The sequence below is a fragment of the Armigeres subalbatus genome, chromosome 3 (genome assembly GCF_024139115.2).
Source record: "Armigeres subalbatus isolate Guangzhou_Male chromosome 3, GZ_Asu_2, whole genome shotgun sequence".
Taxonomy (NCBI): domain Eukaryota; kingdom Metazoa; phylum Arthropoda; class Insecta; order Diptera; family Culicidae; genus Armigeres; species Armigeres subalbatus.
The window spans coordinates 135,479,619-135,497,862 of record NC_085141.1 but is presented as its reverse complement, the minus strand read 5'-3'; the positions used below and the strand labels follow the sequence as shown (position 1 = coordinate 135,497,862).

The following is an 18,244-nucleotide window of genomic DNA, read 5'->3' as shown; positions in this document are numbered from 1 at the left end:
AAGCATGCAATGGAACAAAGCCCCAGGGATCGATCGCATATCAGCCGAGATGCTCAAAGCTGACCCCATGAAATCAGCTAAGTAATGCATCGTTTATTTCGTAATATCTGGGACACCGCAACTTTTCCTTTTCCTAAATGCATGGTAACTTACAATAGGTGCCAAAAATGGTGACCTGACTGTATGCGGTAACTGGCGGGGCATTATGTTGCTGTGTACAGTTCTCAAAGTTCTGTGCAAAGTTATCCTAGCACGGATTTAGGAGAAGATCGATGCGACTCTCCGACGGCAGCAGACCGTATTCCTTGCCGGAAAATCCTGTGTGGACCATATTGTCAGGCTCCGTATCATTCTGGAGCAGGTCAACGAATTCCAAGAGTCCCTTGGTATCAATTGACTACGAAAAAGCTTTCAGGGTTCCTGAGAAAATTATCTGCCTTATCGAACCACAGTGCGAAGCTTTCTCGTGCAGAGTGGGGTCTTGTCCGACCCTGTCTGGGTCGTAGCTGGTGTGAGGCAATATGTTTTATATCATCGTTACTGTTTCTCATCGTAATCAACGAGATTCTGGTAGATACCATTTATTATATAGAATTGCGCAAAAAGTAAAGCCAAATCTACCTATCGAACTGTCAAACGGTATATCTATCGAGCAAGGTAAACAAATGCTTGTTGGTAAGGCGGAAGTATTGTTATCAATCGCCTAATGATTATTATGGCGAATTACAACACAAGAATTGAAATATATTAGATTTGTTCTTAGTGTCTCCAGTAGCCTTGCAAAGGCGTAGTATTGCCAATCCGGAGACGGCGAGTTCGATTCTCGTTTTCGGGTTGGAAACATTCTCGACTCCCTGAGCATAGTGTATCCATTGCATTGTACTTGACACACAAGATACATACTCATGCAATGATGGGCATAGAAAAGCGTTCAATTGATAACTGAGGAAATGCTTATACATAGAATACTAAGTTGAAAAGCAGGCCAAGTTCCAGTTGGAATAAAGAGCCATTGAAGAAGAAGAAGAAGAAGAATAAGAAGAAGAATAAGAAGAAGATGTAGAAGAATAATAATAATAAGACGAAGAAGAAGATGAAAATTTGTTTTCCAAACAGCTTCAAAACACATCAATACACCCCCTTATAAAGAAGCAACAAGAAACTCACGTGTTTGCACTATGTAGGTGACTTGGTTATCGAATTGAAAAGCTTTAGAATTGAACACAAGCAAGGGCTGCCTTTGCGAGTTTAAGAAATATCTGAAAAAAACGGCAGATAAGTGAAAGCACCAAAATATGAATTTTCAACTCTAACGTGAGATCTGTACTGTTATACGCTAGCGAAACATGGTGTGTATCAGTAGTGAACGCTCAACAGATGCCTGCGGTATATAAATCGGGCCTGGTGGCCTCACAACTGGATCTCAAACACCGAGCTCCATCGTCGTTGTCACCAGAGGCCGATAGAAACAGAAATTCGGGATCGGAAGTTAGGCTGGGTCGACCACACTCTACGTAGAGGCGGAAACGAAATCTGTAAACAAGCATTAGGATGGAACCTAGCGGGACATCGCAGCAGAGGCATATCCAGAGGCTCATGGCACGAAGCCTAAATAAAGAAATAAAAGAAGTCGACCGAAATCTAACCTGGCAACAAGCGATAAGAAAATTATTTTGAGCTTTTAGTGGAATGTCTTTACTTGTTAAAAGAAGAGTTTGTACAATTCCATTTAATTCCACCACTTGATTGTACCTTGGACAGATACGTAATTCGATCAAGTACGACAAACTAAAGACGGCCTTATTGTTGAGATCTTAATACGTATCTGTCCAAGATGCAATCAAGTGGTGCAATTGAATGGAATTGTACAAACTCTTTTTATGACAAGTTAAAACGATAGCTGGACATTACTCAGGGCGGAGATCTTTTAAGTCAGCCCTTTGCACCGTCGGAGGTGTACATAGGGCCCATAAGTAAGTGGGGTTGACGGAAATATTATCAACAACTTCGGCACATGTTACATCTATATACAGATCATGCAATCCAGCAGCATAAAAAATCATAGAGTTTTTTTATGATGATCGCCAGGCTTTCTGGTACTGGAACTAATAGTTTTCGTGATCGTCATGTGAAAGCGAAAACAGTTGCATTTTCATTTTCAAGAGACGAAATGAAAAAGTAGCGGGCTCCCGGTCACCTGTCACATTATAAGCAGTCATGATGGGAATGTTGCTTTGTTTTGAGATTCAAATTTCTAAATAGTTTCAATATATCTGTGCAAATAACGATGACTAGTCGATAAAATGATTATATTGTTCCTGGTTTTCGAGTTAGAAGTAACATTTTTGAAGAAGAATCAGCTTGTTTATAATAGCTTTCATGAAATAAAAATCCGTGAATATTTAGCGGAATTCCTTTCATTGTTTATGTTTTTTATGAAAGCGAGAGAGAATAAAATGTAAAATGTCGCGTGACCTCTCTTAATGAAAATGAAAATCTCAGTACTGATCACCATGCTATATCTATAATAATCGGATAGAAGATCGGTTTTTCCATAATATTTATATACTTTCAAAATTTTACTTCTACCTTTATATCAAAAATATTGGCTGATCAAATTTTTCTACTTTCTTTTCAGATGAATACGCACGACTGTTTCGTCATGTCGTGCTGTCATCAACCATGTCCCAGTCTTCATGAACATAAAAATCAAATGGAGGTTCGACGGTAGATGAGAAATCCCTTATTACAGACCCTCGGGGGCCCTATATGTATCATACAGGGAAGATTCGAAACTTGTTATTAGAGAAACTTGTTATTAGCGAATTTAATATCTTGGAAATTTCATCGCCTTATGGCAGCAAATGCAAAATTTCGCCCACTTGTAGTCGTTTTCTCTATTTATATTGAATGCTTTCCTTTGCCTGTCATTCATTGCTTTCAATTAATAACTGTGGAAATGTGAATATAACACTAGACTGAAATGCAGACCAAATCTTCCTATAGTTTTTCTATGTCTGCCATGTATGTTGTGTGGCAAGTACAATAGTTACACTATGCTCAGAGAGTCAAGAATGTTTCACACGAGTAAACATCCTAGACCGGACTGAGAATCGAACTCGCCATCTTCTTCTCTGACAATGTTCTGTTCGTAACGCGAACAGCACCCCCAGTACATGTTCCAGTAGATCAAGTAAATAATTACATAGGTGATCGACCAAAAAAACAAGTTATAAACCAAAGTAAACTCACCTCACAATCATCAATGTCGATCTCGCACAGACGCCCAGTCATTCCCGGAATACAAACGCACGTAAAATTCGCCACTCGATCGCGACACGTTGACCCTTTCGTACAGGGATTACTCTCGCACTCATCGATATCTGTGCTACAATCCTTGCCGCTATATCCCGGAGGGCATATACACTCGAAATCGTTCTCCTTGTTCACACACTGAGCGTTGTTCTTGCACGGATGGCTTAAGCACTCGTCCACATCCAGATCACAGTTCAAACCGGTATAGCCCGGCGTACAGAAACACCTAAACGATCCGGGCGTGTTCTGACAGATGCCGTTCACACAGATCTTATCCTTAATTTTACACTCGTCGACGTCGTTTTCACACCGTTTGCCTTCGTACCCGGGAGGACACTTGCAGATGTAGTCCTGTCCCTGAGGGTAACACGAACCATTATGCAGACACGGGTTCGGTGCACACACATTTTCACAGTTGGTATTATCGGGGCATTGACACTTCCCTGCGATGCAGCGGAACGGTTCCTGGCAGTTGGTCGCAGAGCAAACAACCACCTGTTCACAGCGTGCGCCATCGTAACCTTGCGGGCAGATGCAGGTGGAGCTGTTCGGGGTGCAACTTCCCCCGTTGAGGCAGTTGCACTCATCCGAGTAGGGCAAAGCGATCGGGGACTCGCAACGGGAACCTGTGAATTATGCACAAATTAGTTAAAATGTGATCTGATAATAAAACACGTTATTTATATTAAGGTTTATAGTAAAACATTGGTGAACCAAGAATTCCAACCTGTGAATCCGGTAGCGCAAATGCAAGTGAAATTTCTGCTGTTGGCACTAGCGATCCGAAGGCCGGCGGAGTTGGCAAGCACGCAGCTGGCTCCGTTGAAGCAATACTCTGAACATGCATTGGAGGCCGTTTTTTGGGCGATCGTGCTAGTGCCGGCGGCTTGCTGCTCAACGCAGTTGCCTACCAAGCCTACGAAAGAATCGAATTTTTGACAGTGGTGATGGGTAAAATTTTGAATTTCGTGCGGTGTGTGCTTGGTTAGTCAAATCAGGTTAGGTGTTGCTCGTTCAGGAATGGATTGGCCAAACATTGATTGGTTAGTGGGAAGTGTGTATGCGGATACAGAGGAAGTTACGAACTAGGCAGGGTGATTAATTAGGTTAGGATTGGAAGCGTTGATAGTTAAAGCTTACCTGTGGTACCTGGTTTGCAAACACATCGTCCAGCGATGCAATCCGAATCGATTGGGCACTGGCCACAGCCCGGTTCAAGCTCGCAGTATAGTCCAGAATAACCCGGAAGGCATCGGCATTCGAAGCCCTCCTGAGTGTCGATGCAGGTTCCACCGTGTTGACAGGGCTGGGACTTGCATTCGTTGATACTCAGCTGGCAGTTGGCTCCGGTGAATCCCGTTGGACATTCGCAAAGATAAGATCCATATGTGTCGAAACAGGTTCCCCCGTTCAGACAAGGATTGATAAGGCACTCATCGATATTGTTTTGGCACAGAGTACCACCGTATCCTGTACCCTTGCAGTCACATGTGAATGCGTCTACCCCATCCACGCATCGTCCGCCATTTAAACACAAATTGGGCTTGCAATCGTCCCAGTTGATTTCGCACCTAGTTCCGATGAACCCTTTCAAGCATTCACATTCATAAGAGTTCGTTCCGGAAGGAACTCGGCAAGTGCCGTTGTTGATGCATGGATTTTTTTCGCACAGTGGATGGACACTCAGCTCCGTCTCACAGAACGTTCCAGTATAGCCAGGAGCACACGTGCATTTATAGTCTCCTTTGGCGTCTTCTATGCAAGTAGCACCATGCTGGCAGGGATATGCCTGGCAAGGAGGTCCGGTATCCACTTCACAGTTCTTTCCTTTAAACCTAGCCGTACAATGACATTCGTATCCATCGGACCGAGATATGCAGGTCCCATGTTGCATGCAAGGATCATGGGAACAATAATCTGGTGGCACTCCTGTCAGAATGTCATGATCAGTACAAAGCCCCGGCGCCAACGGACATGGCCCGAACACGACGGCCTCAGCATTCATAGCGCTGGAATTGAACACTAACCCCGGACCGTGCAGCAAACATCCCGAGTACTGTTTGCCCAAGATCAAAACGGCCGCTTCGTTCTTGATCTCCTGATCGGCGATCAGCTGAGTATTGAAGGTTTGATTGGCGATCGTCGAAGACTGCTTGTCGATGATGCAGTACAACGCTCCCAACTGGTACACAAACTGTAGCGTGTGCCACCGATTGTCCAAGTAGCGACCCAGAACGCGTGCCTCGATTGGTTGGGTGCTCGGAGCGGAGAGCACTATCGAAATCGAGTCCGGCAGCACCGACACCAGCAGTGCATGACCGGCATAGCGCTGGGATAGGATTTCTCCACCTGTTGGAAACAATGTGTATCGAATGAGATATGGCCCTACGGCTAGAGTGAACTGCATCAGAGTGGTATTGTCTCTTTGGCAGACCGGTGCTGGACGCAGGAAATCGTTAAGGTGAGTTACGGCGGCGTCCAAAAATGGCAGCCACAATGGCCGTGCTATCTCTCACCTCGCGTTTTTGCTCGCACAAATGTGAATATTTAGGCGGTTAGCACATCTGGAAACCATTTTTTCATGTATGCTGCAAGTGAGCAAAAGTGAAAAACTACTTTTTGCTTTTGTCTGTCGTTTACTTTTCAAGTTATGTGCCCTCAAAAGTGCTATGTAGATTTGAAATTGGGCTCCAACGCGATTCACCTTAATAATTCTACTATGCTTGCTCGCAGTTTGACCCACTTTCGGACATTTTTTGGTTTAATGAAGTTATTGTTTCGCCTTCGAATTGAGCCAATATTTCTTTGGAAAATGAAGCGATTAATGGAATTTACACGCTACGTTAAGTGGAGAATTGACGTCTTAGAGGTACCAATACAAAATGCATCTTTAAACATATTTCCTTTCTTTTATTTGTTCAATCTTCTGAAACGGCTCTAAGAAGAGCTGTAGCGTAAACAACGAAGTCATCAACCGTTTAATAGGATTTTATTTTTGTTAATTGATTGGAGGTGCAAATTGAATCGAACCAAGGGGCTAAAAATAAAATGATTTTGATATTTAAATAAGATGAGCTACCGAATGGTAGTCTAAGAACGAGAGAAGCAATTTAGAAGGGGGTGTATTCGGCAAACTCACGTTAGTTGCCAGATTGCAAGGACAAATTTTCAAAACGACTTTAGTGGTTTCGTAAATAAAGATTCAAACGTCGATTCGTCGAACCAAATAGCACACTCACGCAAATTAAATCTGATAAGATAGGTATATTATTGGAAGGCTGATTTATTTTCAAAATTAACCGCTACTGCCAAAACCGGTGCAGTCACATGTTGCATCTTCTAAATTTGCTCCCAACACCTTTCTCCCCTCTGTAATTTTTTGGATGTTCCCTTTTCACTACGAGCAAAATAAGTTGAGATTATTGAGCACTAAATGCGTTTGCACTAAATCAAACAAGTCAGTTTGAAAGTGTGACGTTTTCAAGCTATGATCAAAAGCGTGACAGTGTTGAAAGTGTCGAAAGCAAAAAAATCCGATTAATTCACCAAGCGGTGTCAGTGCCTTTCTCGTGCACATATAAAGAAAAGTCTAAAGTAGCACTGTTATGCATATTCAGACACAAATTCAGATCTCCCAGCTATGGACACATCTCAAAACGACAGTTTTCTCAACATGTAGTAGGGGAAGGTGGTCGGTTGTCGGCACCCTTTGTTCTTGGTTCATAACTTTTGCCCAATTGAACAAAGTGGTGATATTTGCATACCAATGGAAGCCTATTTTATGCATAAGCTGATAATTGGTGAAGAAATTTAATTATTTTCATCTCCCAGAAAATTTAAAAATATAGATTCGTTAGGTGATGATTTTATACCGTGTATAAAAAGGTGGTTGGTTGTCGGCACCCCCAAAAATACCATTAAAACGGAAAATATGAACTGTTTAGCGTTATGAATGAAAATATCAAGATTTATTATGTAAATGGCAATGAGATTAATTACATTTAAATACCTTATACATATTTCATTAGGCTTTCAAAAATTGTCATTCTTACTCTCAACCTGGCTAAAAACCTGAAATTAGGCCATTAACTTTGATTTGTCTTGATATTCCCTTGGAAAAAGGGTACCGACAACCGACCATTTTGGGTGCCAACAACCAAAATTAGCAAACATTTTGAAAAGTGAAAATCAAAGATTAATTGCGAACGTTACGGTAGCGTAAAAAGGTTTTAATCCTAAATTTTTGGTTTTTCACTTAATTTATTGATCTTTAAACACTTTTAATACGACACATAACACTGTTCGATAGTAAATTTGTATTCGCGATACTCATATGTTGCATTTGTAATTCTCAATCTCCAAAATCGACTGGTTACTGGCGTTTTTTTGTTAAATTGGGAAAATTTGGAAATTATTTGGTCACAAAGTTGAAAAAGGTACTCGCTTTAACGACGTTGAAGTCACTTGCATGTTTGCATGTTTATATACGTTAAAATACTGAGTAACGATAATCTAAGTTATTACGATATCTCAATATCCCCATGACTGTTTTTCAGGCAAAAATGGGCTTCCAAGAGGAAACAATAGGTACCGTGCGCGACTGAAATCCGTACAGCACCGAAATCCGTCCACCTCGTGAGATATCAATAAATTAAAAGATTAAAAGGGGTTAAATGTAATGAATGAAAGATTTAATTTAGAAAGAAATAATTTATCTTATCTTGTTCAGATTCTTGACAGTAAGCTTTTAGGACATAGAAATGGAAAGAAGGCTTCGAAATTAAAACAACAAAAATCAAAAACAAATCGCCACCCACCAAACGCAGAGTTTTTGCCGCCATTTTGTTTTCGGGTAGAGCATAATTGCACCAAAAGTAACTGTGTTTCACCTAATTGCTAATTGCGAATCATAACATAAGATAAGCGGAATACAAATCGAATGGATCGCTTCTCAAGGTGCGTATCGAACTATTTACAGTGGTAGTTTTGTCAATCAGACTGCTTCAATTTAAATATTTAGGTAAAAAATAGCTGTACGGAGCTGTTTCGAGTCATGAATATTTGATTTAATTCATTATTTTATCATGTTTTTCGTAGTTATTAATGAGTAAATGTGAAATACTTCAAAAGTAGAAGCCTTCATGCTCATGAGCTTGAGCTTGAGCTTGATTGACTGCTCGTAGTTGCTACTCCATTATGACCAGATCAGCTGTTCTTGCACAGGGAACCAACAGATGTTTGCTTGGGACTAGCACACATCTTCAATGTACAAGTACTGGTGATCTCATTTGTTAGGTCATACTGGTGCCTGCCACGTCAGAATGCAAGTCAATGTAGGGAAGGGGGAGGAAATGATGATGCAATCACTCGCCCACTGCAAGCCGAATATACCTCTGCACTTGCCACGAGTTCATGCGGAATTTGTTGGAATTTATGGGTTAGGTTGGAGAGGCAGAGGTCCGTCTTGGTTAACGAGCTGCCAATGTGATAGATAGGAGAAGGTAACTGATGGAATTTCTAATTGGATGTAGGAAACGAGCTCTATAGTTAATTTCCAATTCTAGCAGATTACTGTTAGAATACTCAAGTTGAAGGTATAGGAATAGTAATGGAAACGGTATGGAAGTCCATTTCCAGTTCTACCGATTGTTAGAACATGAGAAATAAAGAGAAAGATACAAAGTAGGATAATGGAACGGACCTGGGATTTAACCCACGACCTCCTGCGTATGAGGCAGAAGCAGTAGCCATATGACTACCAAGCCCGCTTCGAAACAAGTATCAGGTACTGAACTGATTAATTTTATTACCGGCCGCGCAATGCAGAACACAATAATTCGGCCGACCGCGCGATCGTTCTGCTGTCCGAAACATGAGAGATCACGCACTGAACTCAGTACAAGCCTTCATGCTCATGTGTCAATAACGAACGTTTTATTTACATTCGATTCCTATTTTCTAATGACTTTTGCATATACTAAGGTGCTTAAGTGTACGGATTTCGATGCCCCACGGTAGGGGGTTTTAAAAGTGTTCAGCAACATTTAAGCATAAAAGCTAATGGAGACGCTTGGTACATTTGTGCGATGATTCATCTTATGTCAAACTTTTTATGCAAATTTCAACACATCCAGTTTATTAAATAAATGAACAAGTGTGCAAGCATTTGTATCCAACCAGTGACTGTTAGATTTCCTTTGTTTATGAACCTACCAAAATTTGTATAAGAAGTGGGCATAAGCAAAATTGTTTGATTCTTATTCAAAAAATGTAAGCTCATTAATAAATATTCCAAGAAAAGTTGCACAATAGTAAGGTCTCATACAATATTTGTATAAGCATCTTGCATTTTCGCATATTCGCAGTTCATATTTAGGCTTATTCAGATTTGTTAGAAAATCTAACAATCACCGGTGTAAAGAACTTGTATAAAGGGCCGCTAAAGCGCTTGCGTGTTATATTGGTTTGATGTAGATATTCTAAGTTCACTAAAATATTCTGGAGTTTAAATCATTTTTTTCGACAAGATCAACTACGCTTGGTATCTAATCGAAATCAACCCAGCATGTTCATGCAAGTCCACAGAGCCCTTGCGTATTATGTACAGTCTAAATTAGTTTGATCTGCATAGAACCATTTTGTATAGACATGCAATTCGGAGAACCTAGAACATCTAGATGAAACATGGAACTGCAAGTCGCTAGGCTTCGCAGGTTGCGACAGGATAATCTACGATGAATTACATCCCCGCAACTTCGACGTCGTAGCGCTGCAGGAAATCGTCAAAATCGTCATCGATGACATGAACGCTCAGGAAGGAAGGAAGGAAATGTATAGACCGTTCATCGGACCGGATAGTCTGCATACCGTATCGAACGACAACGGCCAACGATGCATAAACTTAGCAGCCTCCCGCGGAATGGTAGTCCGAAGCACTTTCTTCCCCCGCAAGAATATCCACAAGGCCACATGGAAATCACCTAATCAAGTAACGGAAAACCAAATCGACCACGTTCTAATCGACGGTAAATTCTTCTCCGACATCACGAACGTACGCACTTACCACAGTGCGAATATTGAATCCGACCACTACCTCGTTGCAGTATGCCTGCGCTCAAAACTCTCGACGGTGATCAACACGCGTCGGAGTCGTCCGCCGCGGCTTAACATTGGGCGGCTACAAGACGGTAGGCTAGCCCAAGACTACGCGCAGCAGCTGGAAGTGGCACTCCCAACGGATGAGCAGCTAGACGCAGCATCTCTTGAAGATGGCTGGAGAGATATTCGATCCACCTTTGGATGCACCACAACCGCTGCACTAGGCACGGTGGCTCCGGATCAGAGAAACGACTGGTATGACGGCGAATGTGATCAGTTAGTTGGGGAGAAGAATGCAACATGGACGAGATTGCTGCAACACCGCACGAGGGCGAACGAGGCACGATACAAACGGGCGCGGAACAGACAAAACTCGATTTTCCGGAGGAAAAGCGCCAGCAGGAAGATCGAGACCGTGAAGAGACGGAGGAACTGTACCGCGCTAATAACGCACGAAAGTTCTATGAGAAGTTGAACCGTTTACGTAAGGGCCACGTGCCACAGCCCGATACGTGTAAGGACATAAACGGGAACCTTCTTACAAACGAGCGTGGAGTGATCCAAAGGTGGCGGCAGCACTACGAAGAGCACCTGAATGGCAGACAACGGTGGCGGTATGGTAATGAACCTAGGAGCACGCGCGCAGGACATGCGACTTCCGGCTCCGAATCTCCAGGAAATCCAGGAGGAGATCGGCCGGCTGAAAAACAACAAAGCCCCTGGAGTTGACCAACTACCAGGAGAGCTGTTTAAACACGGTGGTGAGGCACTGGCTAGAGGTTTGGTTTGGGAGGATGAGGTTCTGCCGCAGGAGTGGATGGAAGGTGTCGTGTGTCCCATCTACAAAAAGGGCGATAAGCTGGATTGTAACAACTACCGCGCAATCACATTGCTGAACGCCGCCTACAAGGTACTCTCCCAAATTTTATGCCGCCGACTAACACCAATTGCAAGAGAGTTCGTGGGGCAGCACCAGGCGGGATTTATGGGTGAACGATCTACCACAGACCAGGTGTTCGCCATACGTCAGGTATTGCAGAAATGCCGCGAATACAACGTGCCCACACATCATCTATTTATCGACTTCAAAGCCGCATATGATACAATCGATCGGGACCAGCTATGGCAGCAAATGCACGAAAACTGATTTCCGGATAAACTGATACGGTTGATCAATGCGACGATGGATCGGGTGATGTGCGTAGTTCAAGTTTCAGGGGCATTCTCGAGTCCCTTCGAAACGCATAGAGGGTTACGGCAAGGTGATGGTCTTTCGTGTCTGCTATTCAACATCGCTTTGGAGGGAGTAATACGAAGGCCGGGATTGACACGAGTGGTACGATTTTCACGAAGTCCGTCCAGTTATTTGGTTTCGCCGACGACATTGATATCATGGCACGTAACTTTGAGAGGATGGAGGAAGCCTATATCAGACTAAAAAGCGAAGCCTAAACGGATGGGACTAGTCATCAATATGTCGAAGACGAAGTACATGATAGGAAGAGGCTCAAGAGAGGTCAATGTAAGCTGCCCACCACGAGTTTCTATCGGTGGTGACGAAATCGAGGTGGTCGAAGAATTCGTGTACTTGGGCTCACTGGTGACCGCCGATAACGATACCAGCAGAGAAATTCGGAGGCGCATAGTGGCTGGAAATCGTACGTACTTTGGACTCCGTAAGACGCTCCGATCGAATAGAGTTCGCCGCCGTACCAAACTGACTATCTACAAAACGCTTATAAGACCGGTAGTTCTCTACGGGCACGAGACCTGGACGATGCTCGTGGAGGACCAACGCGCACTTGGAGTTTTTGAAAGGAAGTGTTGCGTACCATCTATGGTGGGGTGCAGATGGCGGACGGTACGTGGAGGAGGCGAATGAACCACGAGTTGCATCAGCTGTTGGGAGAACCACCCATCGTTCACACCGCGAAAATCGGAAGACTGCGGTGGGCCTTTGCTGCATTTTTTAAACGGGATCTCAGCATTTTTTTAAGGTTGGTGAAAATTACTTTTTATTTTGCTATGCACACGGCTGTGGGGGTTTTGGCCGAGTTGCAGAGATTAAAAAATGAGTGTGTTGATACCCCAAGAAGCCACAGAAAAATAGCTTACAACGAAAATTGAAGATAACATTGAAAAAGGTCAGCATTTTAGGTGCACTGTATGCAATTTATCTGGTGCCCAGTAACCTTTACTAACACGATTCAACGGTTACAACATATTAGTGTCTACTGTCTACTGTGTCTACTGATCGGTAAAAACAAAATTACCTAATTTTTTTTCAGGTTTTTTCAAATGCATTACATTCATTTGCAGGTGTTTGCAGCAAAATAATCAATTCAAACAAGTAAGTATTGCTAAAAAACGTTTCTCAATAAAATAAAAGTTATTGCTCCCCTCACATGATTTTTTTTCTCGTGAATTACTTAAGAAATTCTTCTAACTAGGAATTCCTTCGCAAGTTCAAATCCTTCAGGAATTCCTTCGAAAATTCTTTTAGGGATTCCTTCGAATCTAAAAGGATTAAATCGGAAATTTCTTGAAATAGGGAATTCCGAGAACTACTTCGGAATATCCTTCAGGAATTTCTTCGGAACATCCTTCAGAATATCATTGGAAATATCTGTACAACGACTTTTGAAAACATATCACGGAATTGCCCAGAAATTTCCTTTGGAGATGCCATTGGCAATTTCTATACAAATTTATTTGGAAAATCCTCTAGCGGCTTCTTCAAAAAATCCTTTATGAGCTCCTTTAGAAATCCCTTTGGCATTTTTTTGGAAATGTTTTAAGGAACTCCTCTGGAAACTCCTTCAGGTGTTCCTTAGGAATTCCTTTAGAAATTCGTTCGGAATAACAGTTGATGCAAAAGTATGAGATTGCTAATGTCGTTCCGGTAGTGTCAAAACAATCTTAGTGATGAAGCCTAAACATGCACTACAGCATGTCGGACAATAAACGGCCTAAAAGCTAAGCTTTTAGAAGCATATTTTGGTAAAATAATTTAAATGGTCATAGGCTACTATAATAAAGGAATTTGTTTCATGTATTTCGGAAATTCCCCCAGTAATTTCTTCGGAATCACTTTAGGAGATTCCAAGACAATTTATATTAGAAAATCCGCTTAAAATTTTTTTGAACCTTTTTTTGAAATTCCAATAGAAATCTATCAGAATATCACCGGGATTTTTTTAATTGCTATGAAGAATTGTTTGGAATCCTTTTAGGATTTTTTTTCCAGAATATCTTTGAAAGTTCCTTTAGGAATTCCTTTCGAAAATCCATTCGGAATTCCTTCGAAAATCCTTTGGACCAAAATTCTTCACATATTCCTTTAGATTTTTTTCTTCAAAAATCTCTTCAGGTTCTCCGTTAAATATTCCTTAAAAATCCATTCGGAAATTCCTCCTGAAAATTCTTTTGAATATCCTCCAGGAATTCTTCCGGGGCTCATCTTGATGATTCCTCAAATGTAAAAATTGCATTTATAAAAGAAGACTTTTCCATGAAGAATTCCAAATTTTCCATAGAAAAATACTAAATTTCCATGAATAAATCAATTACAAAATTTTCCACAAAATAAATACATTTTCCCACATACAATAAAAAAAAATCAATCAAGAACAATAAACATAAAAAATACATACTGCTGGAGCTTACATACTGCTGCCTCCTTTCCCCTCTAGACATACTAGAACCCCGTTTGTTCAAATCTCATAACATGGATACTTATTCGATAACATCACCATCTTAATCGCATTGTATACTTGTTTTTGTTCGCTTTCATTGAACAAGCATTTACTTTCCCTATCACTTTCAAATCACCCACATCGAAGCCCTTCCAGCGGTATTGTTGCGTTTGTACTAAATCGATTTTCGATTTCAAACATCTCCAACGAAGCGTGTGGTCATGAAAAAGGCACGACAAGGTGCGCTCGATGCTAGCTAGTAGACTACACCGAAATCCCCGAAAGCGAGCAAAAGTGTTTATTTAACCAACTGGCGCTAAGTAGGTATTGACCGTGGTCCGTCGTCACATGGAAAGTCGAAGAATTGGTCACACCGGCAGTTAATTTCCTTTTTTTTCTCACAGTTCCCAGCCCTGCCCGGTTGACAAAACATGTTTTCCTGCTTTGTACATAGACCTAGATTCGTATTGTACCGCCAAAGCGGGGAACCGGTGCGACGATTCCGCTCAACACTGCGAGGTGATTTGTGGGGTTCGCGTTTTTCTTCATTGGGAACTAAAACGCGCTTCCCTTCGTCTTTGTCCGCACCCAAGTAATCCAACAAAGAGCATTCATGATCGCATGACTCATAATCTGGGGCTGAGCCATGCATAACTGGGCGCATGCATGTAGGCTCTGGGAACTGAACGCGCAAAGGTGATGTGCGGTGGTGGCACGATCCGATCATCGGTTCTTCACATGCTGCGAATGTTTATGTCGGATATATGTAGGTTGCGTGCGGTATGAAATTATGAGTCTGTTTCATTGTAGGTTTCGGAAGACAAAGGTTCTGCTCGGTGAGATCCAAGGTTGGTATTTGTCAACGTGGATGATGAAACGTTGTAGGTACGTATGTAGGTACTCAAGACCTTAAAGAATGAAATGTGATATGCTGGTAAATTGGCAACGATGCATGTAGAAGTTTAATGATGATGGATATGTGCTGTGTATTCTAATTCAGCTAAGATCTTTATGCTTATTAATTGTTATAATACATATTATTTAGATGCTGCTGTAGATCATTCTGGCGGAAGTAGTTTACGACGATGATCCATTTCTGACCCTCAATTCTAGAGTGCTTTGAAAATAGGTCGTATGTGCAAAAGAGAGTCTCTCTTTAGATCTATTCTCTTTCGATTATTACGAAACTATACAAAAATTTACTTAGAATTTCTTGGCAGATATCCAAAGACAATAGCTTTGTCTATCATGCTGAAGTGGAATCGTAGCAAAACATGCAAAACTAGCCGATTTATTAGCGAAAGAGAGCGTGATCAAAGAGAATCTCTCTTTTGCACATACGACCTATTCTCAAAGCAATCTAGAATTGTATTTCAGTAACCATTTTTATGCTGTTCATTCGACAGTAGAGCGTGCTTCGCTTCGTCAGTCATTCTTGTAAGCCAATGCGTTAAATCAATCCGGAACTCACAACTTCAATTCTGAGTCAAGTCTAGCTCATGTTAAAAAATGGCCTAAAACCGACAAATTATTATTATTTTACTTAATATACTAAACATATGGATATCTTTTCAAAACATGACTTCGAAATGATGAATCTTCGCACTGTTATATGAAATGATTCGTTGAGATTTCAAATTGAGTATCATAGTGCCAAGTTGAAGTGCAATCTTGATACCACAAACAACCCGGGCCGAAGCCATGAAGTGCATACCAAAACATGATATGGACTTGATTGATATAAGTAATAAAAGAACAAGCAACAAAATCAAAATTATAAATTGCCCCGAAATATCATTTAAATATCAATTATATGGATAAGTACTAACTAATAGCTCGAGATATTGATCCCTTTTGCGCGGGAACAAAGCAAGATCATGGTAAAGGTGGCTGGGCTTGATTTCCGATCCGGTCTAGGAAATGTTCGGGTTGGAAATATTCTCGACCAATGTTAAAATTGAATTAAATTTGCTACAACTTTCCCTGCAGCACTACAAAAACAGCGTTATAGCTTTGTAGAACATTACATGCCAGTATCCCGTAAAATAAAAAATAATATTTTCTTATGTGATGGGCCACCCTATTCTTTGATAGCACCATAATGATGGCCTTACTATTCCAAAAAGTTTTGCAGAACAACGTTTTTGCCTTTCTCGTATACTAAGTATACGGTAAAGGCTATATGATCGCTCCAAAAACAAACTTTTTATAGAAGGCCCGGAGACCCATGGTGTTATATACCAATCGACTCAGTTCGACGAATTGAGGTGATGTCTGTGTGTGTGTGTGTGTGTGTGTGTGTGTGTGTGTGTGTGTGTGTGTGTGTGTGTGTGTGTGTGTGTGTATGTGTGTGTGTATGTGTGTGTGTGTGTGTGCGCAAAACTACTCAAAAAATGTCACTCATTTTTCGGGCACTTATCCTCAACCAATCCTGTCCCATTGTTTCCTATTTGAAATTGCCCAAATCGGACTATGGGATCAAGAGTTATGGCCAAAATACAAATTCATACGGAAAAATTGCGTTAAAAATGTCACTCATTTTTCGGGCACTTATCCTCAACCGATTTGCTCGCAACAAGTTGCATTCGACGCAGAATCCTGTCCCATTGTTTCCTATTTGAAATTGGCCAGATCGAACTATGGAATCAAAAGTTATGGCCAAAATACAAATTCATACAAAAAAATCGCGTAGAAAATGTCACTCATTTTTCGGGCACTTATCCTCAACCGATTTGCTCGCAACAAGTTGCATTCGACGCAGAATCCTGTCCCATTGTTTCCTATTTGAAATTGGCCAGATCGGACTATGGGATCAAAAGTTATGGCCAAAATACAAATTAATACAAAAAAATCGCGTAAAAAATGTCACTCATTTTTCGGGCACTTATCCTCAACCGATTTGCTCGCAACGAGTTGCATTCGACGCAGAATCCTGTCCCATTATTTCTTATTTGAAATTGGCCAGATCGGACTATGGGATCGAAAGTTATGGCCAAAATACAAATTCATACGAAAAAATCGCGTAAAAAATGTCACTCATTTTTCGAGCACTTATCCTCAACCGATTTGCTCGCAACAAGTTGCATTCGACGCAAAATCCTGTTCCATTATTTTCTATTTAAAATTGGCCAGATCGAACTATGGGATCGAAAGTTATGGCCAAAATACAAATTCATACGAAAAATCGCGTAAAAAATGTCACTCATTTTTCGGGCACTTATCCTCAACCGATTTGCTTGCAACAAGTTGCATTCGACGCAGAATCCTGTCCAATTGTTTCCTATTTGAAATTGGCCAGATCGGACTATGGGATCAAAAGTTATGGCCAAAATACAAATTCATACAAAAAAATCGCGTAAAAAATGTCACTCATTTTTCGGGCACTTATCCTCAACCGATTTGCTCGCAACAAGTTGCATTCGACGCAAAATCCTGTCCCATTGTTTCCTATTTGGAATTGGCCAGATCGGACTATGGGATCAAAAGTTATGGCCAAAATACAAATTCATACAAAAAAATCGCGTAAAAAATGTCACTCATTTTTCGGGCACTTATCCTCAACCGATTTGCTCGCAACAAGTTGCATTCGACGCAAAATCCTGTTCCATTATTTTCTATTTAAAATTGGCCAGACCGAACTATGGGATCGAAAGTTATGGCCAAAATACAAATTCATACGGAAAAATCGCGTAAAAAATGTCACTCATTTTTCGGGCACTTATCCTAAACCGATTTGCTCGCAACAAGTTGCATTCGACGCAGAATCCTGTCCCATTGTTTCCTATTTGGAATTGGCCAGATCGGACTATGGGATCGAAAATTATACCACTTTTTGCCTTTCTCGTATACTAAGTATACGGTAAAGGCTATATGATCGCTCCAAAAACAAACTTTTGATAGAAGGCCCGGAGACCCATAGTGTTATATACAAATCGACTCAGTTCGACGAATTGAGGTGATGTCTGTGTGTGTGTGTGTGTGTGTGTGTGTGTGTGTGTGTGTGTGTGTGTGTGTGTGTGTGTGTGTGTGTGTGTGTGTGTGTGTGTGTGTGTGTGTGTGTGTGTGTGTGTGTGTGTGTGTGTGTGTGTGTGCGCAAAACTACTCAAAAAATGTCACTCATTTTTCGGGCACTTATC

General features: G+C 41.3%; 1 protein-coding gene across 7 annotated transcripts in view; it reads right to left on the bottom strand.

Annotated features, from left to right (window-relative positions):
• LOC134220303 (protein crumbs) overlaps positions 1 to 18,244 on the bottom strand; it is a 209,499-nt gene that overhangs the window by 44,780 nt on the left and 146,475 nt on the right. For 3 of the 7 annotated variants that reach the window (XR_009981853.1, XM_062699314.1, XM_062699315.1), the window contains exons 3-5: positions 4,456 to 5,664; positions 4,043 to 4,231; positions 3,253 to 3,941 (exon numbers count right to left, since the gene is read on the bottom strand). Coding sequence is in view for 6 of the 7 variants with exons in the window: in XM_062699314.1 (XP_062555298.1) it covers positions 3,253 to 3,941; positions 4,043 to 4,231; positions 4,456 to 5,664 (2,087 nt within the window). In the remaining variant the exon portion in view is untranslated. The remainder of the gene's footprint in view (positions 1 to 3,252; positions 3,942 to 4,042; positions 4,232 to 4,455; positions 5,665 to 18,244) is intronic. The other 4 variants (XM_062699317.1, XM_062699319.1, XM_062699318.1 and 1 more) reach the window with 2 other exon arrangements.